The following is a 27,652-nucleotide window of genomic DNA, read 5'->3' as shown; positions in this document are numbered from 1 at the left end:
AGGTTTACCCTGAACAGCCCCTATTTCCTCCCAGGTCCTTCTGAGGAGCAGGGAGGAGCTGGAGTTGGTGCCAGGTGGGCTCTGCCTTCTGCTCCTGTCTGGAGCCACCTGCGACTAATGTTCAAAGTATAAAAAAGTCTGGGCAAAGGAGTGTCTGAGGGCTAGACAGCCAGGCCCAGGTGCAAGGGGCCTCCTGGGCACCCCGGTTTCCTGCCTGGCCTTGGAGAGAAAAATTATTTTCCTCTCTGTGATCCCAAAAGAAAAGAGTGATTCAATTAGAAATTGAGAAGAGAGAGCCTCCTCTCCACACTGCCTTAGAAAGGAGGATTTTCTGGATAGAACCTCTCATCCTTAAACTGGAATTAGATTTGTACTTAGCAGGTTCATAATAGATTTTTTTTTTCTCTCTTTCTCTCTTTCAGAGAGAATATCTTACATCTCTAGCAGAAATGGCTTCTCCTCCCCCTGCTGGCTGAGATCTGATTCTTGGAATTTTTTATTTGTATTTTTTTTCCCACCAACCCTTGTGATTCTTGTCTCCCTGGAACTTGATTTGGGGGTAACTAAATTCTGTCCTGGTATCCTTGGCCAATAAATAGAGGTTGAGTTACAGAGAGGTGTGTGGGGAAACTTTCTTCCCCTAATCCACCCTTCACCACCCCATCTGGACCTGGTTCCTCATCACTGATTGTGCCTTTTCCCATGAGCACCTTCTGGAGTGATTTTTACCCTGTTTCTTATGGTCCTGCTGGAACTTGACGTTCATAGCGATCCTCTTCCTCCTGCCCTTCTTTCCCCTCCACTCCCAGATACTGTGGTCCCTGCTGACCTTGAGGCCTGAGCAGGGCTCTAGGCCCCTCTGGAATTATGATGACCATTTATCTCAGAAGTATCTGGGCTTCTCATTCCATAAAAGGAATGCGGTGCCTCATCTCTCCTGTCATGACAGGGAACTCACTAAGGACTTGGCCATCACCCTTTTGGTTCTGATCTTTACTGGAAGCTCCCTTTCTTCTTCCTTATCTTGTCCTCACCTTTTCTGACCCCAAACAATCCTTCCTTGGTTTTCCTGGGGGAAGCATAATAACTGTGACCCCTTGCTTTTTGCTTATGTAATTTAACCTCTTTAAATAACCAAACTAAACTGAAACCCTTGGTTTTGTCAGTTTGGTTTTATATTTCTGCTGGCTGGATTTGGCTACGGTGAGCCTGGTGATACAGATGGAGGGAGAATGGTAACCATGTTCCATGAGGTTTGCCAATGGATGGAATGAGGTGACCTATGTAGACCTGTGTTATTTGATCTGTTTCATACATCACCTATATTTTAGAAAACCAAGGTAAATTCCATTTTTAACAGTTATTCATTGTACTCTTACTAAGTTTAAAGCTAAACCCCCAGCCAGACACAAGAGGAGAGGGGTGAACCAAAGAAATGAATTCAATATAGCATCTGTCTCTAAGGAGTTTTAATCTATTAGGGAAAAATGAACTATGCTCACAATTAATTAGCATGAGTAGAATTAGAGAATTGTAGGAAAGGCATATCATTTAAATAGCAATGAGAGAGCAAGGGAGGATATGCAGGGAGAATTGTTCCTGGAGGAGAAAGCTATCATGCTGGGGAATGGAAGGGTGCTTGCTCCCGGGATGGGCAGAAAGCCTAAGGGTTACCCCAGGTGGTTGTGGGTGTGGTAGCCATGTCTGAACTGCCTGGGAAGCTGGTGGAGATGGATTAAAGGGGCAAGCACAAGAGGGCATCACATGGAAACAATGGTCAGTCCTAGGTCCGTCAGTAAAGAGCCTTCCCTAACCATGGCTGTGCCTGACACCCTACCCCTCACCAAGAGTGTGTGTGCCCTACCTACCTAAGAATCTGAATGCTCCTGTGGAGTGTCCTGATCGGACCTTAATGTTTCAGAACATCTGGCTCACAAGTAAGTTTGGGGTCCTTTCAAGATTTTTATAAACAACTAAGCAGTTTATTTTGAGAGCCCACCAGAGTGACCTCTGCTTGAAACTAAAGCTTTGAAAAGATCCAAATAGAGTGGCTGGCTGGCTGCATTCTGCTGAGTGGGCAAGGTGAAGAACGGAAGTGTGTCCAGCTTCCCCAGCTTTAACTTCTTGACAGTTTTTTCCTTCTGTACTGTCTTTGGGGCCACCTCAGTAGTCCAGGCAGGGGCCAGCCTTTCCAATGAGGCCTTAGGAAGTGGACGCTGCCGTTAGTCCCAGCATGTCAGAGTGGTCTATGGCTGTTCTCCACGTGTAAGAATATTAAGGCCCAGAAGGACTTTAGCCCTGTGTTCCTTCTGGGGTGGAGGCAGTCTGCTTGGAGGCTATGTAGCAGGTGGGGGAAGTTGGTCTGGCATTTTTGTTCTGCAATGGAAGATGTAGGGAGAGGAGGAAACTCTCACCAGACCCAGATTTGAGTCCTGATTCCACCTCTCATGCTACTGCTATGGAAGAATCACTGGCTCAAACTTGATTTCCTGTTTTTAAAAAATTGGACAGTAGTACTTTCCCAAGGTGGTTGTGAAAATCAAATCAAGTGCATGGAAATATTTCATCAATAATAAAATGCTAGGTAAATTTTGGATGTTATTAATACTAAGAACATTTCCTGTAAATACTTTCTGTCCTTTCTCAACTTCTTATGTTCAAGATCATCAGCTCAGTCTTGGTCCTAGTTACCTAGGCCTGTTCCAGGACCTGTTTCTTCTGCTCCACCCCCACCTCCTTTGCCTGGGAAAGCCTGGGTTGTAAGAAGAACCAGGAGCATGGAAATTAGGCAGAGGCTTATGCTTGAAACTCTTGGCTCTGTGCCCTGCCCTTAGACCTCAGGTCCATGAGATTGAAGCCCCGTGCCATGCAGGTCTTTCCCTCTATAGTGCCATCCACTCCCGTACCATAGCTGTGTCTCTACCATCCAACTGGGTGACACAGGGGACCAAGAAACCAGAGGGTGATGGGCCGTGTCAGATGCTTTTCTGACTTGGCAGCTCCTCCAAGTCCTTCTCCACCCAGTGACCTGTGGTTGGAAGACCACTGGGCTAACAGGACTCTATCTTTTCTGCTCTTAAAGTCAACTTCCTCTCTGCTCTATAGGAAATACTTCCTATTCTGCCTTTCCTACTATTCCCAGCTCTTCTTGTCTGGGCCTAAATATGCAAGCTATCTGGTTACTCCGTTTTTTAAAAATATATATATAAAAATCTGACCTCTCTCCAGAATGAATGACTTTTGATTTAAAATGGGGACTCAGCCTGGCTAAAGTGAAGGGGAAGGTAGGGAAGAAAGCTTGCAGAGGGGATGGAATTGACCTGGCGATGCCAGGGGGGAGGGCGTGGACCCAGCAGGAGTCATCTCCTTTAGATTTTGGCTTCTTCACCTCAGTCTCTGGCTGGTAACACTTCACAGGGTTAAGTGGTGGGTCATGGGGGACCATTCTGCTGTGCTTTGATGACCATCTCTAATGTCTTTCTGCTTTTCGGAACTGCTTTGAGGGATAGAGGAAGGGGAGCAGCCGAAAAGCCCAAGTTCCTGTCCCTCCAGAAGGGTCTAGCCTTCATGTTTTGATAGGAAGACTCCTAGTGTCTCCTAGAGCCACTGTCCCTGCTGCTCAAACCCGGTTTCCTCTCGTTCTCTTTCTCACACTGGGAGCCACCCTGCACACATGTGTCTGTCCAGATGAGGGATGAAGCACTGCAGACTGCAGGGAAGTACCAGCCAGAGTGCCCGCCCTCTCGACTCTCTCCTCATGGTGGGGGTGGCAGGGAGTGGGGGGGAGGGGGCCGGGGGGGCCTGCCTGCACACCCCTCCTGGCACCAGGGTATATCCCCCACTGACTCTGGTGAGGATGCCTCTGGGTAGATGTGACCCAGATGAGAGAGGAGAGGGAGGGGGAAAGCAGCAACAAGATGCCCCCCAAAGAGAAACCCTGTGCATTAGCCTCTCCTCCTTTCTTTCCTCCCACACCCTTCTTCCCTCCTGCTCCCCCTGCCCTGCACATGCACACAGCTGAGTGCCCCCACCCCCTGCTGGGTGATTTATGGCTCCTCAGTACACAGAGGCATCTCAAAGATAGCAGCACATAGAACAGTCCAGAGCCCCCTGAGAGGGACCTGAGAGGAACAGGATGACAGGCTCTGTCTCAGTCTTTCTCCTGTTCCTTGTCCAGTGGGGCAATTGCTAAGGGAGAAACTAAACAGAGCTCCTTCATTAAAAACCGAGTGTGTGACATGGTGCAGCCTGTTCCATTTTGCCTTTAAATTAGAAGCCAGGGACATCTCAAATTGGAGGCAAGCTTCCTTTCTGCATTATCTCATGTGGCCTTTTTCCTGGAAATGAGAGGAGGCCCAGTGGTGGGGGTGGATGAGGACAAGCCAAAGAATGTAACAGGGTAGCAGGTGCACCACAGGCCGTGGCCCTGTGCTCGGAAGCACGTAGTTCCTGCCACTTTGAACCTTGACCATCTTCCTCACTCACTGTGTCCAGACCCCAAGGTTAAGTTCTGTAACCAGCAGATATGACATCAGAAACTCAGGTCGGTGGGCCTCAGACCCTGCTGCTCCCTGCCCATCCTCCCTGGCTGCCTTAGCGCTCCCCTGAGAGGGACGCATGGGCTCCTTCCTTCTGACTTTGGTGACCAAAGACCCTGAGAGCTCCTCAAGAGATGCTCGGCCTCTCCTTGGACCCCCCCCCCCTTTACCTGTACCAGGATGATACTGATCCCTAGTGGCCCAGTGACCTAGGAAGGGCTCTGTGTCCAGAGGGCAGATGACTGGGGTCTACCGTTTCTTGGCAGCCTGTGAAATCAATAGATTCAGAGGCAGCTGCTGGAGAACAAGGCTTCAGCTCTGCATGGCCCCAGCATCTCTCTCCTGCTACCTGTGAGCACAGAGATGGTGTTATTAATGGGACGTTTTAAATTTTTTTTCCTTCTCAGATTTCAAAACATAAAATTGAGTTTTACTTAGAGACTATATGTTAGGAAAATATACTATTCAAGGAACTATCTGTTACCATCAGCAATTATTTTCATGTACTATCAGGAAAAAAAATAATTGGATCAGCTGCTTCCTCTTGGAGGTCAGCCATTGTAAGATTGTACCCACCCCACTGTATAGAAAGATCTGCCTGTTACCTGTGCAGGTAAACCCAAAGAGGCAGCATTGCCACCTGCACTGTGTGGTCCAGGACCTTGCCTGGGAGATAACACCTTGTCCCCTCATGCCTTTTGATCAAAGCTGTTCTTCCTCTTTGAAAACTCTTAACAAAACCAGTCAGTTCCACCTTCTTTGGTTGACTGCTATCTATCATTGTGAAGAAGCTTTATCAAATATTAATACACCAAGGTTAATAATAAGACTCTCTTCCCTCCCCAGGCAGTACAGTCTGAGCGAGCCATGTTAACAGTCTCCTCCATCTTTGGGACATTTCTATGGGCTGTCCCCTCTGTTCCCAAGGACATGCTCTGATACCAGGCTTCTTAGGAGCAGCCCAGCACTCATTCCCTGCCCCCTTCCCCCCAGAGGGCCCCTTTGCATGTTGCTTGGCTGAAGTGGGGGGACCCAGGGTGTTGTTTTCAGAGCATCTGTTCATTTTATCGTGTCACACAGAGAGAATGGCAGGGAGGCTAGTAGCAGCTGTGTCTCTGGGAACATTTTGCCTCCAGACCCTTTGGCCTTCAGACACTGGAAACTAGATCAGCCAGGGAATCTCACCTTACAGTCTGGTGAAAGAGGGGCAGATCGGATCAGCACACACGTGTCTGTCTACAGATGCACACACTTTACTTAAATTATGATACATGCTGTGAAGATATCTGGGGAACTATAAAATTTTATAATGTAAAGCACAGGTTATAACTCATGCAAAGAATTGAGTAGGGGCTTATTGGAGTCAGAACAGAGGTCAGTGGTAGAGAGAGGAGGGGCAGGCAGGAGGTGTGTCCCAGAGGGCTGGTTATGGTAAGATCAGACACCTGGCAAGAAGCAGCTGGAGATTCCAAAGGGGTGGCAGAGGAAGTCATTTGCAGAAGGAGGCAGATTGAAGGGTCAAAGGGAGGGAGCTGTTAGCTGGGAGAGCGGTCAGGTTCAGGCCAGGAGCTGTGGCCTTCAGTAGAAGACTGGGTGGCCAGCGCTGCTCCCAGCCCATCGCCGAGCTTTTAGCAGGGAAGTGACATGTATAGATCACTCTGACTTCAAAGGGGAGATAAGTGGTGGGGAGGCTGTGCAGAAGTCCAGGAGAGGATGGGTGGCAGCTGGGTCGCCGCAGTGGGGAGAAAGCGGTCCCTCAACTCCTTCTTCCGTCCTCCTGCTGCTATAGTTGGGTGGCCTTGGCCACGCCACTTTTGCTCCTGCTCCTCAGGGACTGTTTCCTGGCCTGAACACCAGGGGCTCCATCTGGATGATGCCCAGGGCCCTTCCAGCTTAGACAGCCCAAGAAGAGGCCACCTATGGGACATCACTGACAAAGTGCTGCTTTATCCTGAAGCGTGACATTTTGGATCCTGGTTTGGGAGAAGGAGGTTAATCTCTTTTAGCAAAGCAGTGGACACAGCCAGAAATCTCCCCTGGGCTGAGGCTGAGTCCTGGGTGGTCTCGACCTCCCAGACCAGGTTCTCAATGAGTATGTTCTTTTTAAGCAGACACCACCAGCTGCTTGCTGATATGCCTGGTGTATGCACACTACTGTGTGTTCCGGGTGCTTTAAGGTTGTCTCGTGACCCTGTTACCACCCTGTGAAGGAGCAGGTAGAGCTGTGTCCATTCCCCCCTCTACAGGAGGGAGGCCTCAGAGCCAGGTGGCAACCGACCAGGCAGGCCTAGAGAGACGGCCAGGGTTTTAAAATCATTACTGTGCTTCTGGCTACAGACCCAGCCTTCTTGAATGTTCCCGAATCCTACATTGTCACCTCCTTTGCATCTCACCCAAGATACCCCTTCCTGTTTTTCCTTCCACGACCAGCCTCATTAGGCTCTTTGATCAAAACTTCCAACTCAGTGCTCTATCTCACATCCCGTATGTATTGTCACTTTCGAGGGATAATTGGTCCTTGTTCTATGGTGTTTTCCAACACATTTTTAGTGAGGTGCTGCTTCAGCTAAGAACCACCTTTTTTTGGGAGGGGGGTACTGGGGATTGAACCCAGGGACACTCGACCACTGAGCCACATCCCCAGCCCTATTTTGTATTTTATTTAGAGACAGGGTCTCACTGAGTTGCTTAGCACCTCCCTTTTGCTGAGGGTGTCTTTGAACTCCCAATCTTCCTGCCTCAGTCTCCCAAGGATTACAGGCATGTGCCACCACGTCTGACATACACCAGGCTCTTCCTCACTTGGAGTATAAAGTTCAAATTCCTAGACTGCCCCTCAGCTGTGTGGCTCTGAATCAGTTAAGTACCTCATCCCCACCCAAACATGCACACATGTGCACACGGGCATGCGTACTCCCTGGGTACCAGACGAGGGGTTTTGAACAAGACCCCCCCTTTCTTCCCTGCTGTTCCAGAGGTATTATCTTCAAACCTCAGATCAAAGCTAGGTTTCTTCAAAAATAAAACTTTTTTATTTAAATGGGTCTAGGATAACCTGTTTTCTTTTGCTGAAATATTTAAGATCCTCTTTTATTTTTAAAAAATATTAAGGCAATTACTTTTTTTTTAAGAGAGAGTGAGAGAGGAGAGAGAGAGAGAGAGAATTTTTTTTAATATTTATTTTTTAGTTCTCGGCAGACACAACATCTTTGTTGGTATGTGGTGCTGAGGATCGAACCTGGGCCGCACGCATGCCAGGCGAGCGCGCTACCGCTTGAGCCACATCCCCAGCCCTACTTTTATATTTTTAAACATTAGCAAGAATATATATTTAGTACAGAAAAAATAAGAAAAACAGGTAAAGAAAAAGCTAGAGCCACTGTTAATCTGTCATGTGGATATATTTTAATGCCTGTAGATACGTGACTATGTATAAATACCAAAATGTTACTATAATGTTATAATTTTAGAACTTTTTCACTTAATATTACCATGAATATCTTTTCACACCAATAAATATTCAAATTATCATTTTCTTGGCTTTATAGTTCTCCTTTACATGACTACACCCCAACCTAGTTAACCAGCCCCCTTGTGTTCAACTCTGTTCACTTTCTTTTTTTTTTTCCCCCAGGTACTGAGTATTGAACCCAGGGGCACTCAACCACTGAGCCACCTTCCCAGCCCATTTTTGTATTTTATTTACAGACAGGGTCTAACTGAGTTGCCTAGGGCCTCACTAAGTTGCTGAGGCTGGCTTTGAATTTGTGATCCTCCTGCCTCAGCCTCCTGAGCTGCTGGGATTACAGGCTTGCGCCACCTCGCCCGGCTCAGTGTATTTTCAAAGTCAATCTTAAATGCTTTATTCTTACATTTTGCATTTTCAGACTTGCCTAAGTACCCTACAGTCCTACCCTGAAATCAACCCTAGTTAGGTTGCAAATCCTTCAGGGCAAGAGAACTGCATTCCACTGTTTACAGGTCCAGTGTGATGAAGTTAACTGGTTGGAAACAAAATTCCCCACCCCCCAGCTAGTTAAACAGGAACAGTAGAATCCATGCCAACCCCTCTTATGATGTGGTGGGAGGCAAAGTGTGCCTGGCTGCGCCCCCTCAGGACCCCAGGATCCATCCCTGGAGCTCAGGAGTGTTACCCCTCCTTGACCTGCCCCCTCTTGCCCTTGTGCAAAGATGCTTAAAGATGCTTGCGATTTTTGCCTAGTGAAAAATCCTTAGGTAAGGAAACACAAAAGGAACTAGCCTATGTTGGAAAGAGGGGGAAAGGAAAAAACATTTAAATTTTCTGTAAAAAAGGAAAATGTACTTATTTCTGTTTTAAAGAAGAAATATGTATATACCTGGTAGGTAAAACTGAAAAGTTATAAAAGGGCAAATAACAAGTTTTACTCCCTCCTTAGCCTTCCAGGCACCCAATTCTTCTCTTACAACCTGTGTTAACTATGTCTTGTATATCTTTCCAAGACTCTTTTATTCACATCTAAGCAAATGGTCTAGATTGTTTTCTGCCCATTTTTTTTAACTATACATTCTTCTATACTTTTTCATCTAATACATCTTGAAATTGCTTTATATTAGTACATAAACAGCTTCCTCCTTCTTTTTACAGTTGTATAGTATTCCATTGTGTGGACATATAATTTTAATTTAACTAGTCCCCTATTGATGAATATTTAGGTTGTTTCTGTTCTTTATTTCAAAAAGTGCAGTGAATAAACATTTATGTATGTTATTTTGCAAATGTACATGTATAGCTGTAGAATAAATTCCTAGAAGATAAATTACTGGTTCCCAAAGTATGTGCATTTGTAATTCTATTCAGTCTTGCCAAATTGCCTCTCATAAAGGTTGCCCCAGTTATGCCCTTTCCAGAAACATATGCATGCTTTCTTCCCCACATCCTTGCCAACATCATATTTTATCAGACTTTTTGATCTTTGCTTATCTGATAAATATAGTGTCTTGGTGTACTTTCACTTACTTTCTGACTTTAAGTGTGAAAAACATCAAATATACAAAAAAATCAGAGACAAAGGTGAAATGAACTATCACCCACATATAATAGTTGTTAATAGTTTGCTGTATTTGCTTACTATTTTTGGGATTGAAGTATTCTAAAAATAAAGACCATCATGACATTTTACCTCTAATTAGTTTAGTAGGTGCTTCTGGAAAACAAGAACATTTCCCACCTAAGCATAAAATACTATTATTATATCTGATAAAATGAATACTGATATAATCTAATACCCACTTGCTATTCAAAGTTTTCTACTTGTCTCACAAATATCTTTTATATAATTTGTTCAAATTAATTAAAGATACATGTTAGACTTTGTGTGTGTGTATATATATATATATATATGTGTGTGTGTGTGTGTGTGTTTTAATGTATACTTCTATTACAGATTGGTTGGACAGCTTTTTACATATTTAAGAGATGTTTATAATTTTTTTCTGTTAACTCTTTTATTTGGGGGGACAGGGGTGGTTCCAGGAATTGAACTCAGGGGCACTCAAGCCACATCCCCAACCCTTTTTTGTATTTTACTTAGAGCCAGGGTGTCACGGAGTTGCTTAGGGCCTCACTAAATTACTGAGGCCATCTTTGAATTTGCAATCCTCCTGCCTCAGTCTCCCAAGCAGCTGGGATGACAGGCATGCGCCACCACTCCCAGCTTCTGTTAACTCTTTCTTCCTATTGTTGGTCTTTTTCCTTATTTATATTTAGGCATTTGTGTAAGTCAGCTTTCTGTCACTGTAACAAATACATGAGATAAACACCTTATAAAGAGAAAAGGTTTATTTTGGATCACAGTTTTGGAGGTTTGGGTCCATGATCTGTTGACCCTATTACTTTGGGCCTGTGGTGAGGCAGCACATGGTAGTGGGGAGTGCACAGTGGAACAAGGCTGCTCCCTTCATGGCCAACATGCAGAAAAAAAGCAGAAGAAAAATAGACTCCTGCAATACCCTTAAAGGGCATGACCCCTAGTGACCTGAAGACCCCTATCAGACCCCACCCCTTAAGGTGTCCACCACCTCCCAATGCCAAGCTGGGGACAAAGGCTTTAACACAGGAGCCTCTGGGAGACATTCCAAACTTTAACGCTGTTCTTTTCGTATTAAGTAAATCAGCCCAGTGACACGTTACAAATGCATTTCCCCATCAGGTGGACTTTTCTTATGGCGTTTTATTCCACACACATAAAATTTTTTGAACATAGTTGAACTTTCAATCTTTTATTTTGTGGCATTTGGATTTTGTGTTGTGTTTAGAAGGCTCTTTTCTACACTAACATTATTTTGAGGAACACCTTAGCATGATTGATTTGGGTATTTTAATGGTTTCATTTTGTACATTTTGTTTTTTGATTCAAATGAAATTTAACCTGGAGTAGGAAGTGTGAATTTAACTTTTCCTGGATGGTCATTTAGGTTGGCAAACACCTTTTACTGAATAACCGTCTCTCCTCTTCATATTTGAAATATACCTTTATCAGATATTAAATGACCATATGTATTTTGGAATATTTTCTTTTTTCTTTCTTTTTTTTTTTTTTGTAGTGGGGATTAAACCCCAGGGGCACTTAATCATTAAGCCACATCCCCAACCCTATTAAAAAATATATTTATTTAGAGACAGGGTCTCGCTGAGTTGCTCAGGGCCTTGCTAAATTGCTAAGGCTAGCTTTGAGTTCAAGATCCTCCTGCCTCAGCCTCCTGAGCAGCTGGGATTGCAAGCATGTGCCACCCTGTAGGGCCTATTATGGTTTATTGATTCTGGTTTCTCATGCTAGGGGATTTGGGTTTTTTTTTTTTTTTTTTTTTTTTTTTTTTTTTTTTTAGTACTGAGGATTGAATCCAGACATGCTCTACTACTAAGCCACAAATTTAACCTGGAATATGAAGCCACAATCCCCATTGCTTTCTATTTTTTTGTTGTGAAGAAAGGTCTTGCTAAGTTCCTTAGGATCTCACTAAGTTGCTGGGGCTGGCCTCGAACTTGCAATCCACCTGCCTCAGCCTCCTGAGTTGCTGGGATTACAGATGTGCACCACCATACCCAGCAGTACTACACAGTTTTACCATAAATATTCTTTGAAAGAAAAAATACCTGAGAAGATTGGTTGCCTTTTATTACTCTAATTTTTAGAATTTTCCTAGTCATTTTTGTTTGCTTATTTTTCCAATAATTTTTGGATCATTTCTCTAATTTCTCCTAAATTTAAATTACATAATTAAATGCATTTCAATAGTGTTAAATATGTATTAATTCAGGGTAAATTGATGTGTCTTGCTGGTGTTGAATTTTCTAATCCAACAATTCAGTGCGCTTTTTCAAATGATCTGAAACATTTTGTCTTTTTATGGTTGTTTGGGATCCTTACAAATTAACATTTCAGGAAATGACTGTGCCATACTTTCTGTGGCTCCCTTGGCCTCTAGGATTAAGTCTAAATGTCTTAGCTTTTCATTCAGGGATTGCTATATCCTGTTTAAAACCTGTTTTGCCTCTCTCTCTCTCTCTCTCTCTCTCTCTCTCTCTCTCTCTCTCTCTCTCTCTCTCTCTCTCTCTTTTTCCTGTGGTACTAGGACTCTGACCCAGGGCTTCACACATGCCAAGCAAGCACTCTACCACTGAGCCACATCCCCAGACCTTAAAACCTATTTTGCACATATCTGCTAACCTGCAGCATTCAGTAGCCTGTGGACAAGCTTTGTCCTTTGATGCCTGTCTGCTGGGGCTCATTCTGTCTTCCTGACTTTCCTTCCTTTCCACATATACAAAGTGCTTTTCTGTAGAAGGACCCCCTGATGACTCCAATTGAAATGACCTCTGTCTTCTTTGACATCTGGAACATTTATCTTGTAACTAAGCCAGTATTATCTTGTAGCAGCACTTGTGTGATTAAAACTAATTGCCATTTATTTCTTGTTTGGTTGAAAAATGAACTGTTAGTGAGTGTGTGTCTTGTTTCCTCAACTCCATCATGAGCCCTCCGGGAGCCTGAGGCAGCCTATGCGCACGCATTCTCTAGGACAGGCCCAGGCACGTAGTAACAGAAGCCGTGGTGATGATAACTCACATGATGTCATGCTTTCTGTGTGCCAGCATTTCCCATGTATAACTCAGTGGAAAAATATGTGAGGGTTTGGTGTCATGTGTATATTGGACCTCAAGCTTAACTTTTGAAGGGGGTTAGGAGAAAGAGATCACTCATCAAGATACCCAGAGAGTAATTCTGGGTTAGAGCTGACCAGTGAGGAAGATGAGTTTTCTTAGGGCAGCCCTGACACTTAGTGGGAGTGGAAGTGGCCACGGCCTGGGAAGGAGGAGAATCGGAGTCGCCCTGGGTTCCATGGTGGCCAGAGATCAGGAGCCTGTCCATGCTCACTCACTCCTTCCTGCAAGGACAGGGTTAGAGCTCTGGAAATAAATCCTGGCTCCTGGAGGGCTTTGCTGAAGCTTCCTTCCCACAGCCTGATCCGCTGCAGGATGGCTCGGGTGCCCTGGGGACAGGCCTATGCACAGCGCCTTCCCTCCTGTCCACAGTACCAGGGTTCCCCACCCAGCTGGCTCTGGGCCACTGGTCTCTCCTGCACTTGGAAGGTTCCTGAGGAGTGACCAGGCCATGCGGGAGTGAATGTGCTGAGAGGGTCGATGGGGAGCAGCCAAGCGAATTGGCTGATGGAAATTAATCCCCACCCCTGGGCCTTTTCTCTCCTTTTGTTCATCATTACCCTCTCGGGACCCTCTTTCCCGTGTCTCAACACTGCAAAGCATTGCAGGGTGCAGGGGACTCTGGGTAATTCCACCCCAGCCTCCAAGTTACAGCAGCCAACAGGCCACTGCCCGTGCTCTCAATCTGCAGCTCCAGCATTTGGGGGCCTAAAGCGCATCATTTATGTGTTGAAAACTGGGGAGCTCTGAGGATGTTTCATGAAACTTCTGCACCAATGTATGTGCCAGCCCAAACTCCATGTCCCCAGCTAGAAGTACCCCCTTATCCTTTTACCAGGTACAGATAAACACGTCTGAGCACTGTGTGTCATGAAGCTTTGGGGTTTAAAGACAGGAGAATGTAGAAGGAAAAAAAATTAGCTTTTGGGGACACTTACTTGCTAAAGGGGCTGAAAGTTTCAGTGCCTTAGTCAAAGGTTGCACATCTAATTGAAAGGATGAGCCACTTAAGAAACAGATCTGGTTTCTAGGGAAAACCCTGGGGGACTCTAGCTGGCTCTGTTGAATCCCCAAATGCCCCAGAATAAATGCTGTTGCTTTCTGTCCAGCATTATCATCAACACTTTGGATGCATTTTGCTGAAGCTGTCTCTGAAACTAGGAAAGCATTTTAATATGATGTTGACTACAGGGTTTCCCCATGCAACTTTGCCCAGAGGTCCAGAATGAATGAATGCCGTTTTATATTTTGTATTTATTTAAGGTTCAGATGAGCTGTACTAGTACTTTTCCTCTTCTTGGAGAGCTTCTTTAAGTGGCTGCCACAGAATTTTTCATATATGACTCAAACACCCATCATATGTGTCATAGCATTCGTCTGCCTCAAAGATGGGGACTGTCCTGTCCTTGAATTCCCTACCTCCACCCAGAGCCTGGCACCTGCTGGGTGTACAGTAAACATTTGCTGAATGAATGAACAGATGAATAGAGAGGCTGAGTTCCTAGCACTAAAATAGCCATGAAGTAGGAAGGAATTTGATGCTAGAGCCTCAGGAACTGCCAGCTTTATACCCTTGAGGCGGCACTGGCTGGGCTCCTCTTTTTGTAATCCTGAAGTCAGGTATTTAATAATTGAAGAAGCCAGCCCTTCCACGGTTTGGGCTCCGCTGAGCTCACATCCAGCCTGCTTCCGCAGTGCCAGCGTTCCCTCCTGGCTTAGCCACACTATGTCTGCTCTGGCTGTGACCCACCCCCCACGCACCGTCCCTAGGGATCCTGCAGGGCCCCCAGGCTCAGCCACGCTGTCAGGTCAGCTGAGCTCTGAATGCCCCAACCCAGGTGGCCAGGAGCCAATTGCCACCAACTCTTCACAAAACTAAGCAGAAGGAGGGCTCACGCCACCTTCTCTTTTGTTTCTATTTCTTCTTTTCTACCGCTCCTTGCTCTCTTTCTCCCCTTTCTTTGTGTTATCCCAGTCTTCTCTCTTCTCTCCAGCCTTACCTGGACAGGTTAGTGGCATTTATTTATACAAAGATACCAAGAAATACCCACTCGAATTGGCCCAGCACAAGCTGGGAGCTTCTTTGGGGCTGATGTTGATTTAGGATGGAGGTGTCTTGTCACCATCCCAGAGCTGAAGATCAAGAACCCCTGCCTACCATTCTGGGGGTAGGAAACAGAGAATTGTGCAATGGACAGAATAGATAGAGTAGTGCAATGCTCGTAGCTCCCGGAAGGAGCATTCATTCTCGTTAACCCCATGTGGATCACCATTCTATATATCCTAACTCTTCATCTCTTTCCTCTACCTACCAGGAACTCCTTGTAGGCAGATGATTTGTTTTACCTTCCTATGTCATCAGGCCTAACATAGGCCTGCCACCTAGTACAGTCATCCCTAGTACAGCTAGGAAGCACCAGCTGTGAAGCACCAGGCCCTGGGGGTGGAGAGGTGAACAGGACACCAAGGAGCCCACAGTCTTGCCAGAGAATCATACTTTCGGCTAATACTTGGAAATGCAAATGCAGGGGTCAGGACATTCACAGTGAGACCTGCCCCAGCCAGAGGATCAGGAAAAGCTCTCCTGAAAATCCATTTACACTGAATCTTAAGGGATGGATGGGGATTAGATGAAGGGAATATGGAAGAGTGGATGGAACAAAAAAGAACATTGGATGGATGGATGGATGGATGGATGGATGGATGGAAGGATGGAAGGATGGATGCATGGGTGGGTGAACCTAGCATTGAAGTCTTAATTCAATCCCACAGTAGTACAGAATATTCTGAGTGGCAGTGGGAGACAGATGGTGAATCCGGGGTGTTTTGTTAGGTGCGTGGTGGTGGGAGCAGTGTCTTCCTTGCCTTCCTCGGCTGCCCTGTGGGCCAGAGGTGCCAGGAATGGAGCATGCTCTTGGGAAATAGGTGAAAGGACACACCAGCCTCCTCTGCCAGGCCTGGGGGACCCTGGGACTAAGGTGGAACTCCTCAGCCTGGGTCCCATGGCCCTGCCAGCCTCACACAGCTCACCCAAATCTCTTCTTTCCACCCAGATGAACGGGAAGTTGTTCAGAAGAAGACCTTCACAAAATGGGTGAACTCCCACCTGGCCCGAGTTTCCTGCCGTATCAGCGACCTCTACAAGGACCTGCGGGATGGGCGGATGCTCATCAAGCTGCTGGAGGTGCTCTCCGGAGAGATGCTGGTAAAGCCCCTCTCTGTGCTGTACTTCTTCCTGGACTCATGGCTGGTGCCATCAGCCACATTTTAGGAAAAGACATGGTCAGGGTACCTTCAGTTCTCATGGTCTGCCAGGGTTTCTCCTTATTCTTTTGGAATTCCCGATACTTAGAATGTCAAGTGTCCACCTGGCTGACTAGGTCTTCTGACCTCTTCCCAGAGCTGCTTGTCCCTTCTGACCAAACCCACAACGGACAGTTCATTGAGCTCTTACTATGTGCCAGGCGCGCTTCTCATAGAAGCCATGCAAAGCACTGTTGTTCTCACTGGAGTCTGGGCCTCTGGGGCTGCCGGTAATGGCCTGAGCCTTAGCCTCCTCACATGTTGTTGGAGAATTCACATCTTTCCTGGAAGCCAGAGGAAAGTATGGAAGGTAGTTTAGCCGTGTGATTTCCCACATGTGCTAGTGGAATCTCTTAGAGACCCTCTCGGCAGACCCCACCTGATGGTACAATTGCCTCTGAAGGAGAAGTAGGTGAAAGTGCTTGTTTTGCTCTGTTACTTCCTTGGTGATCTTGGGCCTGTCAGATAGGACCCTCTTTGCTTCCATTTCCACGATGCATAGACTGAGGACAAGGATACGTGTACCTGAGGAAATACTCTGAGAACCTTGGGGTTTGAATGAAAATGCACCTCACCTTTTCAACTCCAGGCTGAAGTTCTCTCTCTTACTTGTTTTGAAATGCCACTGAAGAGTATTACCCTTGAGATCCCTTTGAATGGGACATTTAGCATCCTTGATGAGCCCCTTGGATTTGAGTTGGAGGCATTTAATGCAGGGAGGAGCATGATCGGCGGGCACGGGTCTGTTATCAATCACCAAGCTTTAAATTATTCTTGTCACTGACCTGCAGTAATTAGTTCTTAGAACTGTGTCTGGAGCATAGTAAGTGCTCAATTAACTGTTTGTCCTATTATTGTGTTCGAAGGCCATTTGGTGCCTGCTCAGAAGGCTATATTCAGACCCAAAAGGGCACCCATGCAGTCTGGTTGCCAAGCTCTGAGTGCTCACCACAGGGAACCTCCTACCTTTGCTAAAAGGAAAGCAAGAGTGACCAGTTGGCCAGGAGAGTGGAGGGTGGTGCTGATGGCAGGAGCTGGTTCAGCCTGCAGACACCTGTGTAATCCCTCTGTGCCAACTGGTGCCATTGCTGTCCCCCAGCCAAGGCCCACCAAGGGAAAGATGCGCATCCACTGTCTGGAGAACGTGGACAAGGCCCTGCAGTTCCTCAAGGAGCAGCGTGTGCACCTGGAGAACATGGGCTCCCACGACATCGTGGATGGCAACCACCGCCTGGTCCTGGGCCTCATCTGGACCATCATCCTCCGCTTCCAGGTGGGTCCCAGGGAGGAATTCAAGGAGGCCTCTTGGCACTTAGGGATTGTACAAAATAGTGACTAGAGACCAGTGAGTGTGCACCTTCTGGGAGTCTAGAAACCCATCTACGGGTCAGAGCTCTTGGAAAGAGAGACTATCCTGTGTCATCCCAAAGTGCTGAAGCTCAGGGGCATCCCTCAATTGTAGAGCAGTGTCTTGAGGGACACCATAGAAGTCAACGAGAAATAATAATAATCAGGGTCCAGATTATTCCTGAGGACATTTGGAAAGGGTGAGGGAAGGAAAGCAGGGCTTTTGACCTGCTGGCTTGAGGGTGGCCAGGAGGGAGAAGAGAACAGCCAACCACCGACAAGGCCTCATCTCAGTGGTCCCGGAGGTCGGATGTCACCCACCCCCCCCCACCCCCCACCCCCCCACCCCCCCCACCCCCCACCCCCCCACCCCCCCCCGCCGCAAGTGAGGAAGAGTGGGTGGTCATAACAGCAGGACGAAAGGGCAGGGGGAACCGCTAATGCAACACTGCATCGTCCAGCTTTCCTGTTGTTCTTCCATCTTGGGGGGCATCGAACTGACCAGAGGAATCAGGGTGTGGTGTCGTTGATTCTCAGCGTCCTGCTAGAGTTTCCCAATTTAAGCTGTCTCCTCTGACGTGAGGAAGCCATCCCATGTGCTCGGGCAGACTGAGGCGACAGGGACCAGGGCCTCAGGGTGGTGTTGCTGCAGAGTCGGTGCTGTGGACGGATGGCTGCAGAGGAGGACAGAGGAAGGGCGTCCCTCAGGGATCTGTGCTAAACTACTCCCCCCGCCCTCTCTCTCTGCCATCTTCAGATTCAGGACATTGTTGTCCAAACTCAGGAAGGTCGTGAGACGCGGTCAGCCAAAGATGCGTTGCTGTTGTGGTGTCAGATGAAGACCGCAGGGTACGTGTGCCTCGGCAACCTGCCACTACCACATTCCCACCTGCCTCTGGCTCCCCCGGGGGCTTCCATCCCCAAGGGACACTAAGAATCACCACCTAGAACTGTAATAGCTCCAACATTATCAATGCTGCCTGTCCTGACCTGGTTCTTGGGGCTGAGGCAGGTTCTTTTCTAAAGTTGCCTGAGGTCAGACTGTGGGGCCTGTTGGGTGTGTAGGCCACAGTCATGGGAGAGCGTCTTTGTGTGGCTTAGGTCTGCCCCCTGGTGTTGAAGTAGCTCAGAAGGGTCAGATCTGTTCCTCTCCTGGCATATTGGCCCTCAGTTCACACACTTGTTTATGGCTCCAAAAGAATCTATTTCTCAGGGTTTTTTGTTGTTGTTGTTGTTGTTGTTGTTTTTTGAGTACTGGACATTGAATCCAGGGGCATTTAACCACACTGAGTCATACCCCCAGCCCTTTTTTGTATTTTATTTAAGAGACAGGATCTTGCTGAGTTCCTCAGGGCCTTGCTAAGTTGCTGAGGCTGGCTTTGAACTCACGATGCTCCTGTCCCAGCCTCTCAAGCTGATGAGATTACAAGCATGAGCCACCACACCCAGATATTTCTCAGATAGTTTTTTTTTTTTTTTTTGGAGGTGGGGGTAGGTACCGGGAATTGAACTCAGGAGCACTTGACCACTGAGTCATATCCTCAGCTTTATTTTGTATTTTATTTAGAGACAGGGTCTCACTGAGTTGTTTAGGGCCTCACCATTGCTGAGGCTAGCTTTGAACTTGTGATCCTCCTGCCTCAGCCTCCCAAGCCAATAGGCTCACAGGTGAGCGCCACCGCACCTGGCCTATTTCTCAGATCTCACTGTTTCTCTTGAATATTTTAGGTACCCCCACGTCAATGTCACCAACTTCACCTCCAGCTGGAAGGATGGCCTGGCCTTTAATGCCCTGATACACAAGCACCGGTAAGAGGAAGGAGAGAACTGTGGGGATGGACTGGGTATTTGGATGTGTTGCACTTAACACAGGGGCCAGGGGAAGGCTCCTCTGCTGTTTTTTCTCCTTTCGCCCTTGGCCTCCCTAGTGTCCATGCTTCCCTTAAGTTCCATTCGCACCTGATGCCCACTTCCTCACCAGCTGGTGCTCACAGCAGCCCCTCTCCGCTGTTCCTGTCTCTCATTTCTCCTTCTTGGCCACCTTCCTGCATCTGTCCAGTGTCTTTCCATCATGCTAGGGCTGCCCTCTTAACTGTCCATCTTTGTCCCCAGGCCTGACCTTATCGATTTTGATAAGCTGAAGGACTCCAATGCCCGGCATAACCTAGAACATGCATTTGATGTGGCTGAGCGCCAGCTGGGCATCATCCCACTCCTCGACCCTGAAGGTGAGCCAGCCCCCCTCACTATTCTAGAGAGAGCCGGGCTGAAAGGGTTCCTGGAGGCTGGCCAGGTGCCAGGTGCACTCAGGCTTGGGGAGGGTGTGGGGACAGGCCAGGGCTCTGCACTGGACCAGCTCATCAGCTCCAAGCAGGTTCCAAGCACCTCCCCTGCCTGTACACAGGTCTAGTGTGGACCTTGGATCCCTCTTTCTGCCTTTGTAATTTGTGGTCCTGCTGTGCATTTCATCACCGTGTGAATCAGACCTTCTACTCTCACCCCATTGGCTGTCACTTGATGCCTATGGTTGAACTTGTGCCGGAGGAAGAGGGGCTGAACCTCAGCCTGACCTTTCTGGCTTTGGTTTGGTGCTGAGAGGGCACCCTTTCCCCTTACAGATGTCTTCACAGAAAACCCCGATGAGAAATCCATCATCACGTACGTGGTGGCATTTTACCACTACTTCTCCAAGATGAAGGTGCTGGCAGTGGAGGGCAAGCGTGTCGGCAAGGTACTGAGCTCTTCTGTCAGTACAGCATCATTCTTTCCATTTGCCAGCCCCAGGCCCTATCCAGTCTGAGAGCTTCAGGTCTGGGCCCCCAGCTACAGCATGTGTGTGTGTGTGTGTGTGTGTGTGTGTGTGTGTGTGTGTGTATCTAAAGCATTCTGTCAAACTCTCCAGCTGACTTCCAAAGCAGATCTTTGTCCAGAAAGAGGTTTCAGAGATTTCCACCTGCAGCTCCTAGTGTCTTCCGCATGGAGACCTCATGAACATTCCAAAGCAACCCCTGTGGGCTTATTTGGTTTGTCTGTGGCTTCAGACCTCTGAGGCTCCCACGGTTTACCAGAAACCCACCCCTCTGTACAGAACCTCAGGTCGGATTCCTTTCCCTTGCTGGGTCATTAACTTCTCAAGGATAGGAACCATTTCCCATTCATCTGTGTGTGTCTGGTATTTAATAAAGATGGTTCTCAATTCCTAAGAAACATTTTTGGATAAATGAATCCCTGTTTTTAAATAAACGAATCCCTAGCCACTCAAGAACTGGTATCCTGGTGCAGTGAGCTTACTAATCTTTTTTTGTTTTTTTTAGTTTTAGTGGGACACAATATCTTTATTTATTTTTATGTGGTGCTGAGGATTGAACCCAGGGCCTCACACATGCACCGCAGGTGCCCTACCACTGAGCCACAGCCCCAGCCCGAGCTTACTAATATTTTATAGGGTTAGAAGAAGGGGGCAAATTCTCCTGAACCCCAGCTCTCTGCCAATTTTGCAAGAGGGCTTCACCTCTTTCCAGCCCACCTCTTCTGCCTTAGCCACATTCTGGGTCTCAGGGGACAAACGCAACTTAGAACTCTCCAGGGCTTGAGAGGTGGGAACCCCACTTCAGGCACCTTGATTTTGAGCCCCATTGGTGACCTCAGCAGTGGAGATGAGAATGACTGAAAAAGCAATTCCTTAGGTCATTGACCACGCCATTGAGACTGAGAAGATGATTGAAAAGTACAGTGGGCTAGCCTCAGACCTACTCACTTGGATCGAGCAGACCATTAACGTCCTGAACAGCCGCAAGTTTGCCAACTCGCTGACTGGCGTCCAGCAACAGCTGCAGGCCTTCAGCACCTACCGCACAGTGGAGAAGCCACCCAAGTAAGGGCACTTGGGAGGGTGTGGTCATCGAGGGCTACCTGACTGTTCAAAGGTAGAGCCTGGCTCTGGGTGTTATGAAGTGTATCCATGGGACACAGCCTCAAGATTCAAGAGCTGCATGCACATCTGTCACCAGCATCATGCCCCTCTTGGCCACCCTACTCCCAAGTCATCAAATTATAGGAAACCCTGACTCATAACCAAGGAAGGTACTTTGTAGAACCCCTGCCCCCCACCCATTGAGGCGCAGGAAAGGAACTTGAGGCTTCTGAGTCTCCTTGGAGCACTAGTTTTGGAGAGCTCTGCTTTTGTCTGTGTCCTGAGCTACGGGTTTGTTTTCTGGAGATGACCTCTGTATTCTCAGCCTCTGAGCTCTCTGTGTGGGGCCTTGTGATCATCAAGTATATCCATCTCTGCCTCTCCCATTTGTCACTGCTCCTCTGCAAAGCACTAATCCTGCTGCTCAGAATCTCAGCACCACCCCACCACACGTATACACATACACACAACCATGCAGACACGTATGTGGGCACACACAAAACTGCATGTGCATGCACATGTGCACAAACAACCACACACATGCATAGGTCTGTGCACACAATCATGGATGCACACACACAACCATGCACACACAGGAACATATTCCCAACTGTGCACAAACAGTGCATCCACACATGCACACGAACACACATACACCACACATACATGCATGTGTCCACAAACATGCACACAAACATGTATGTGCATGTGTGGTCTCCCTTCTCATCTCCCACACTCTCCATTCAAGACTCTCAAACAGGGAAAGGTTAGACACAGAGCCTAGAATGTTCTATAAACAAGGATCTGTCTTTTAGCCTGACACTTTTAAAGTCCTAAATTCAATACAGATAGCATTCCTTGTGGGTCTACCAGGCACTATACACAAGGTTACCCTTGGTTGTATAGACAGTGCTTCAAGGACTTAGCCCTCTTAAGTGCCTCTGAGCACTGAGATCCATCAGGCTGAGCTTGTGGTGGACACCTGGCTTATAGCCAATCCCAGCTGCCATGTGAAGGATGTTGACATAAGTAGCCCCCTGAGTTTCATGAAGACGACGTGTAAAAGTCCCCAGTTACGTGGAGCTTAGAGCCCATGTGGCAGACATCAGTCCTGCTACCAGTTCTTGTCTCCTGTACCCACAATCCTCCCAGAGCCCATCCTTTCCTGACCCCTTGAAAACATCTGGCCTATAGGACTTGTTGGAAGATCCAGCTTATTAGCACTTGGGGGGAAAGTTGCATTCAGTACAATATGTTCTTATGTGGATAATGCTGCTCCTAAGGTTTTATTGACTCAATTTTTAAAAAAAAACTATCTAAAGAGCTAGTCAGAAGCCTTTATCCTTTGCAGAACAAGGAAGAGTGTCTTTATGTCGATTGCTAAAACCTGATATCTACCAGAATATTTCAGTTAACTGTTCCCTGTGGAAGCAAATGATAAGTGCTGTGTTAGCCACTGTGTTTTCTCTCATATGCGTTATGAAAACCCAAACCCCCTAAGATCTCCCTTGGTGAGAATGATAGATGTTGTAACAGGTAAGCAGACCTAAGGCTTCCCTTTACTTTTCCTTTGTTTTTAAATCAAATATACTTTGCTGTCCAAGATCCAAAAACCTCTGTTGTTGTCAGCAAGCAATTTGGCCATGAGGATCATGACACCAATCTCCTACCTCTGTTTTCTTGACAGGTTTCAGGAGAAGGGGAACCTGGAAGTCCTACTTTTTACCATCCAATCTCGGATGAGAGCTAATAATCAGAAAGTGTATACGCCCCATGACGGGAAACTAGTGTCTGACATCAACCGGGTACCATGGTGTTTTCCATTATGCATTCTCAGTGGTGGGCTGAGCTCCTGATGCAGGCATGCGGAATGGCCCCTGGACGAGGTTAAACCAAGCCAGTTTGTTTAGTGGTATTAGCTGCTTGCTGGCTATTTGGAGGCGTTGTTCTGAGAGATCAAACTCTACCCACCATCTTTTTTTGTTCAACTCCTTATTCAGATACTCAGAACTATTCTTTGGAGCCAGATGCATAGCCTATCCCCAATAGAACCTTGAATTTATCTTTGAATATGGAATATTAATTACTTATAACAAAAGAGAAATGCCTTAAGATGTTTCCAAGGGTTGGAGGTAATCCTTTAGTCAACAAGTATTTACTGAGCTTCCAGAGAGTTGAAAAACACAATATTGGATCTAGAGTCTGAGGCAGATTTAGGGGAAGAGGGAAGAGAGAGGTCACAACCGGTGCTCCTCCACTCTTTGGTTGGCCCAGACATGAAGCCCGAGCTTTCAACTGCCACTACGTCACCCAAGAGCATTGAGATTTACCTAGAATCCCGAAATCACTGTGTGTCTGGTGAAAGAGATGGGAGCCCAAAGCCACCCATTTCTCCTGTGCCCCAAGAATTCTCCTTCTGCCCCACACAGGCCTGGGAAAGTCTGGAGGAAGCTGAGTACCAGAGGGAGCTGGCCCTGAGGAGCGAGCTCATTCGGCAGGAGAAGCTGGAGCAGCTGGCCCGGCGCTTTGACAGAAAGGCTGCCATGAGAGAGACGTGGCTCAACGAAAACCAGCGCCTTGTGACTCAGGTAATGGGGATGCACTTGGGGATGGCAGGAGAGAAGAGTGCTTCAGAGGCCCTAGCTCTCAACTGACTTGGAGCCTGATCGGCCTCTCAACAGCAGCTGGATAAGCTTCTCCTCGCCCTTGTAGCCCAGCTCCTTGAGATTGGCTGGATTAAGAATGGTTTCTGAGGAAGAACTCTCTGGAATTTATTGTCTGTTTTTTTTTTTTTTTTTTTTTTTCTGTGCCGGGGATCCAACCCAGGCCTCACCCATGCTAGGCAAGCACTCTATCACAGAGCCCTATACCCCCAGCCTGTATTAAATTTCCTTTTTAGGAAAGAGCCTCATAGTCCAGAAGTGGCCCCTAAAGTTGTCTTACGTGGGCTGTAGCATCAGCAAAAGTGGGGGGGTCAGAGCTGACACTAAATGATGGTTCTCTGGGAAAGGTGAAATCAGATGCACCTTTTGGAATCTAAGCCTCTAGGCTTGGGACATATTTTACCAGCTAAGAATGGACCCCAGGGCTGATTCTCCATCAGAGCATCTGTTCCCTCCTACTTAGAGCTTAGAATGAAATTAAATTCTGTCCAGAAAGGGGGTAGCAAGTATATTGAGAGCAATGGAGAGTGTACGTGCGCCCCAGATAGCACAAGGGTAAACCATCTGTTCGCAGCTTTGTGGCTTCTGAGAGCAAGCAGTCCCTCCTACCCAGAATCAGACAGGTCCTCTCTTGGCAGGGTGGGGGAGTGCCAGCAGGCCACCAGAGCTCTGCTAGTAATACGCCTGTCACATCACCCACGAGTGTGGCACAGAGAATAAAATAAGGGACTGCTTTTAAAGGTTCTTGCAAGACATTTCGTTTTTGGAACTTGGCTCTGATAAGATAGACTGCCAAAAGACAGCAGACTGTCTCCTCGCTGGGAGTGCGCTTTCCCACCCAGTCGTTGTGCTGAAGGGACCTGCTCGCTCTCTACATTTGGGAATGAACTTGGGGGAATCTGATTGAACTGCCTATTGTTGTCCCTGGGGTACAGGATAACTTTGGGTACGACCTGGCAGCTGTGGAGGCTGCCAAGAAGAAGCACGAGGCCATCGAGACTGACACAGCTGCCTACGAAGAACGGGTGAAGGCCCTGGAGGACCTGGCCCAGGAGCTGGAGAAGGAGAATTACCACGACCAGAAGCGCATCATGGCCCGCAAGGACAACATCCTGCGCCTGTGGAGCTACCTGCAGGAGCTGCTGCGGTCCCGGCGCCAGAGGCTCGAGACCACCCTGGCCCTGCAGAAGCTCTTTCAGGACATGCTGCACAGCATCAACTGGATGGACGAGATCAAGGTGGGCCCCAGGGACCACCTACCCCTTCCCCTACCCACCCCAAGTGGGTTCACCATGGACCTTAATGGCCCTGCAGTTAGCATATGCTCCGTTAGATACCGTTTATCCAATCACATCCCTGAAGCAAAATGGAGAAACTGAGGCAGTAGAGTGTCAACATCATCTGCCTGTCTGCTGCTTGGCTCATTCTGCTCCATCCAGGCAGATGTCACCGTCCCACGTGCACAGTATCCCCAGTGACCAAGAAATCTTGGGTTTGTGGTCACTGGGGGCCAGCCTGCCGGATCAAGAAGAGACAGGCATTAATCAGGAGCCTGGAGAATCAGGCTGACACTGCTTGGAATCCACTCACAGCATAGGTCCAACCAGAGTCTGAACTCTCCCCTGTACTCCACTGGGTCTTGACCAAGGAAGTCACATCAGGCTGACTGCAGAGCTTTCTAAAAATGCACATGCCCAAGCCTCGAGACTGATGTAGTAGATGAATACGGGGCTTGGGCTTTCCGTAGGACTGTCCATGGGTGATTCCAACGGGCACCCTCCGCATGAACTCCTGCTCTGTAGTTTCTTCTGTCCTGAGCAGCAGCTCAGATACATGGACATGCCCTTGGGAGGGGTCCCATCTCTTTACTTCTTTTTATCCGCTCTATCATGTCCTCCACCAGGCTCACCTGTTGTCTGCTGAGTTTGGGAAGCACTTGTTGGAGGTTGAGGACTTGCTACAGAAGCACAAGTTGATGGAGGCTGACATCGCCATCCAAGGGGATAAAGTCAAGGCCATCACTGCAGCCACCCTGCAGTTCACTGAGGGGAAAGGTGAGCCCAAAGGTGTCTCCTGTGGCCAGAGCCCCATCCTCTGGCCTGACACCCACTTTGGATATATCTTTAGAATTCTGCTTCTTTCATCAAGTGATAGTGCATGAAACTTGAGGATAGCCAAGCTCTCAGATAGCAGGCAGCTGCCTTGGAATCTATACTCAGGAAACATTCAGAGTACTAATAAGACATCGTCCATCTTCCATTCTCTTTGCTAGTTCATTATGGCTGAGACCATTTAAATTTTTAGTTTCTGGTCTTAAATAGAAGATCTCACTGCCTCCTTAAAATTTCATTCTAAACTTTTTAATATCATGGACTGGGGATATAGCTCAGTGGTAGAGTACATGCCCACCACACACAAGGCATGATTGCACACAAGCAGTTTGAATGCAATCCCCAACACTGCAAATAAATAAATAAATAAATAAATAAATAAATAAATAAATAAAGTTGTATCATGCATTTCTATTGAGAACTGATTTAACTTTTAATCTCTCTTATTCCTAAAGTTTAGACCAATGATAAAGAATTTGGCCTGACCTCTGAGTAACTGAGAACTCTGGCATCCAATCCCAAAGCCCCAACAAGATAGTAGCTTCGAGAGTGTATGGTTTTTAATCTGGTAACCGAGCTGAAAGTTGCCTATAAGCCCTTCGCTATCATCATCCTCCCTCTTCCTATTCCAGGGTACCAACCTTGTGACCCCCAGATCATCCAGGACCGTGTCAGCCACCTGGAGCAGTGTTTTGGGGAGCTGAGTGACATGGCAGCTGGGCGGAAGGCACAGCTAGAGCAGTCCAAGAGGCTCTGGAAGTTCTTCTGGGAGATGGATGAGGCCGAGAGCTGGATCAAGGAGAAAGAGCAGATCTACTCCTCCTTGGACTACGGCAAGGACCTGACCAGTGTGCTCATCTTGCAGCGCAAACACAAAGCCTTTGAGGATGAGCTGCGCGGGCTGGATGCCCACCTGGGGCAGATTTTTCAGGAGGCCGAAGGCATTATTGCACGCAAGCAGTACGGGTACCCGCGGATAGAGGCCCGCGTCAAGGAGGTGTCGGGCCAGTGGGACCAGCTGAAGGAGCTGGCTGCCTTTCGTAAAAAGAATCTCCAGGATGCGGAGAACTTCTTCCAGTTCCAGGGGGATGCGGACGATCTGAAGGCCTGGCTGCAAGATGCCCACCGGCTGCTCTCTGGTGAAGATGTGGGGCAGGATGAAGGGGCCACACGGGCCCTGGGGAAGAAGCACAAGGACTTCCTAGAGGAGCTGGAAGAGAGCCGAGGGGTGATGGAGCACCTGGAACAGCAGGCCCAGGACTTCCCCCAAGAATTTCGGGATTCCCCCGATGTGACCAACAGGCTACAGGCCCTCCGGCAGCTCTACCAGCAGGTGGTGGCCCAGGCGGACTTGCGTGGGCAGAGGCTGCAGGACGCCCTGGACCTGTATACAGTGTTTGGGGAGACGGATGCCTGTGAGCTGTGGATGGGCGAGAAGGAAAAGTGGCTGAAGGAGATGGAAATCCCAGACACCCTGGAGGACCTGGAGGTCGTGCAGCACAGGTCAGAGGGGCTCAGCCTCTGCTCACTTCCCCAGCCAAGGCTTGGGTGCCACCTTCCACCTCTAGGTCAGC

At 47.8% G+C, this 27,652-nt stretch overlaps 1 protein-coding gene across 4 annotated transcripts in view; it reads left to right on the top strand.

Annotated features, from left to right (window-relative positions):
- The window catches only part of SPTB (spectrin beta, erythrocytic), a 122,602-nt gene that overhangs the window by 53,149 nt on the left and 41,801 nt on the right, over positions 1-27,652 (top strand). For all 4 annotated transcript variants that reach the window (XM_081292551.1, XM_081292553.1, XM_081292552.1 and 1 more), the window contains 12 exons: positions 15,795-15,946; positions 17,144-17,317; positions 18,149-18,240; positions 19,120-19,200; positions 19,504-19,619; positions 20,010-20,122; positions 21,078-21,265; positions 22,992-23,109; positions 23,734-23,892; positions 24,903-25,205; positions 25,871-26,021; positions 26,711-27,581. In XM_081292551.1, coding sequence (XP_081148677.1) covers positions 15,795-15,946; positions 17,144-17,317; positions 18,149-18,240; positions 19,120-19,200; positions 19,504-19,619; positions 20,010-20,122; positions 21,078-21,265; positions 22,992-23,109; positions 23,734-23,892; positions 24,903-25,205; positions 25,871-26,021; positions 26,711-27,581 — 2,518 coding nt within the window. The remainder of the gene's footprint in view (positions 1-15,794; positions 15,947-17,143; positions 17,318-18,148; positions 18,241-19,119; positions 19,201-19,503; positions 19,620-20,009; positions 20,123-21,077; positions 21,266-22,991; positions 23,110-23,733; positions 23,893-24,902; positions 25,206-25,870; positions 26,022-26,710; positions 27,582-27,652) is intronic.

Source organism: Spermophilus citellus (genome assembly GCF_964194105.1).
Source record: "Spermophilus citellus genome assembly, chromosome: 4".
NCBI lineage: Eukaryota > Metazoa > Chordata > Mammalia > Rodentia > Sciuridae > Spermophilus > Spermophilus citellus.
The sequence above is the reverse complement of the archived record's forward strand: the minus strand, read 5'-3'. Positions and strand labels throughout refer to the sequence as shown.